Consider the following 2,388-nt stretch of genomic DNA (forward strand, 5'->3'; position numbering starts at 1 on the left):
AATCCTCAAGAACACAACCCAATGATTTACACAACACATGCTCTACTCCTCAAGAACACAATCCTCAAGAACACAACATAATGGCCTACACGTACTCTGAATGTTGTAATAAGTTCATTATTTACTGTGTTATTTTAAGTTATAATCATTTCAATTTGTAACATCAAGATTATTGACCACATAATTTTTTTGTTATATCTATTGTAGTACTGGTTAATGCTCGATGAACTAGAGTTGTACAGAGATTCTTTCGATGCTGATTCCAATCAAAATATTCCACGTACTTCTATATTTTCCACCACCGATTACGTATGTTTTTCCTCCTGGATTAATATTTTCCCAATTTCAGACTTATACACTCATATTACTATACGTATTATCTTTGTTTTGTCACCTAGTATCAGAGTTTTAAATTATGCATGCCTAAGTGTATGCCCAAGAGATCTATCATACTGAAACCATAAACACTTCAAGCTCAAAGTCGAAGGAAGGCACTGTAGGTCTCAACTATCCTATGTTGTCGAGGGAGAACTACATTGCATGGTCGGTCAAGATGAAGGTTTTTATGGAGGCTCAGGATGTGTGGGACACAATTGATCCAAAGGACCCAAAAGCTAAGGTCAAAACTCGAACTGACAAGGTGGCATTGGCAGCCATTTACCAAGGGACCCCTGAGGACATCTTACTTTCTGTAGCAGAGAAAAGAACGACGAAAGAAGCATGGGAGGCCGTCAAAATCATGTGTGTAGGGGCTGAGCGTGTCCAAAAGGCCAAGATTCAAACACTACATGCTGAGCTCGACTCGTTAAAAATGAGGGAGACTGACATATTGGATGATTTTTGCATGAACTTGTATGGATGGGTAACAAAGATAAGGGTGTTAAGAGAAACTATGCAGGAAATATATGTGGTGAAGAAACTTCTCAGAGCTGTCCCAGCGAAGTACCTTCAAATTGCCTCAACAATTTAGCAGTTTGGAAATCTTGAAGAGATGACAGTTGAGGAAACCGTGGGCCGTTTGAAGGCACATGATGAAAGATTACGTGGTCCAGGGGAGTGCACTAGCTCTCAGTTGCTGTTGACCGAAGAAGAATAGAATAAGCGTGAGTCCCAGGAGAACCGTTTCCTGCTTACCAAGGAGGAATGGCAGAAATGAGCAAACAAATGAAACTCAGACCAGAAAGGAAGACGTGATGCTGGTAGTCGTGGACCTCGAGATAGAAGCAAGGTTCGATGCTTCAACTGTAGCAATATGGGTCACTACGCATTTTAGTGTAGGAAGCCACGTCGTGATAAGGAGCAAAAACCAGAGGTGAATATGGCCCAAGTTGATGATGAAGAGCCTGTACTCTTGTTAACGGAGTGTGGAGAACAAAATAATGGAGTTATTTTGCTAAATGAAGGAAGTGTGGTCCCACAGTTGAGGTTAGACACAACGAAAGAAGTAGAGTTGAACCTGTGGTATCTAGATAATGGTGCTAGAAACCATATGACTGGAATTCACTCCAAGTTTAGTGAGTTGAATGAAAATGTGACAAGAAAGGTGCATTTTGGCGATGGATCAACCGTAGAGATAAAGGGAAAGGGGTCTGTTATTTTCAAATGTAAGAATGGTGAGAATCATCTGGTGAAGGATGTTTATTTTATTCTATCTTTGTGTAATAATATCATAAGCCTGGGGCAGTTGTCCGAGGATGGGAAGAAAGTTGTACTTCTAGGGGAATTTCTATGGGTTTATGATGAACACAGATGCCTTTTGATGAAGGTAAAAAGGTCATCCAATCGGTTGTACAAGGCCATATTGAAATAGAGCAGAGGTACTTGTCTGATGGCACGCACTGAAGAAGAAAGCTGGTTATGGCATGCACGATTGGGACATGTGAATTTCCAAGCTCTCACTTTGATGGCAAGAGAAGAGATGGCATATGGGTTACCAAAGCTGATTCACCCAAAGGCCAACTGTGAGGGATGCCTGATGTCAAAGCAGGTAAGGAAATCATTCCCAACACGCTCAAACTTTATTACAAAGAGAGCATTAGAACTTATACACTGTGATATTTGTGGTCCAATCTCACCCGAGACGCCTGCTAGAAATCCATATTTTCTGTTGTTTGTGGATGACTACACCCGAAAGATGTGGGTTTACATGTTGAAGACCAAGGGTGAAGCATTTGGTACATTCAAGGGATTCAAACAGATGATTGAAAATAAGACTGAGGAAAAGTTTAAGATACTAAGGAGTGATAGGGATGGAAAATTTTGTTCGATGGAATTCACGAAATATTGCGAAGAAAATGGAATTGTTGCCATTATACTGCTCTATATACTCCACAACCAAACAGAGTTGTGGAGCGAAGGAATCGCACAGTCGTGGCCATTGCGCAAAGT

At 40.8% G+C, this 2,388-nt stretch overlaps 1 protein-coding gene across 1 annotated transcript; it reads left to right on the top strand.

The window, feature by feature from the left end:
• Positions 1-553: 553 nt before the first annotated feature.
• Positions 554-1,810, top strand: LOC141664660 (uncharacterized). The gene is made up of 2 exons (XM_074470634.1): positions 554-942; positions 1,279-1,810. Exons 1-2 carry the CDS (start codon positions 554-556, stop codon positions 1,808-1,810), a joined length of 921 nt encoding a protein of 306 aa, XP_074326735.1.
• Positions 1,811-2,388: the final 578 nt, after the last annotated feature.

Source organism: Apium graveolens, chromosome 1 (assembly GCF_009905375.1).
Source record: "Apium graveolens cultivar Ventura chromosome 1, ASM990537v1, whole genome shotgun sequence".
Taxonomy (NCBI): Eukaryota; Viridiplantae; Streptophyta; class Magnoliopsida; order Apiales; family Apiaceae; genus Apium; species Apium graveolens.

Bases quoted from the DNA above. Each gene is read 5' to 3' on its own strand.
- LOC141664660 (XM_074470634.1), top strand. From the start codon at position 554: ATGAAGGTTTTTATGGAGGCTCAGGATGTGTGGGACACAATTGATCCA. The intron at 943-1,278 runs GTACCTTCAAAT...ATTTTAGTGTAG, and splicing joins CTCAGAGCTGTCCCAGCGAA to GAAGCCACGTCGTGATAAGG.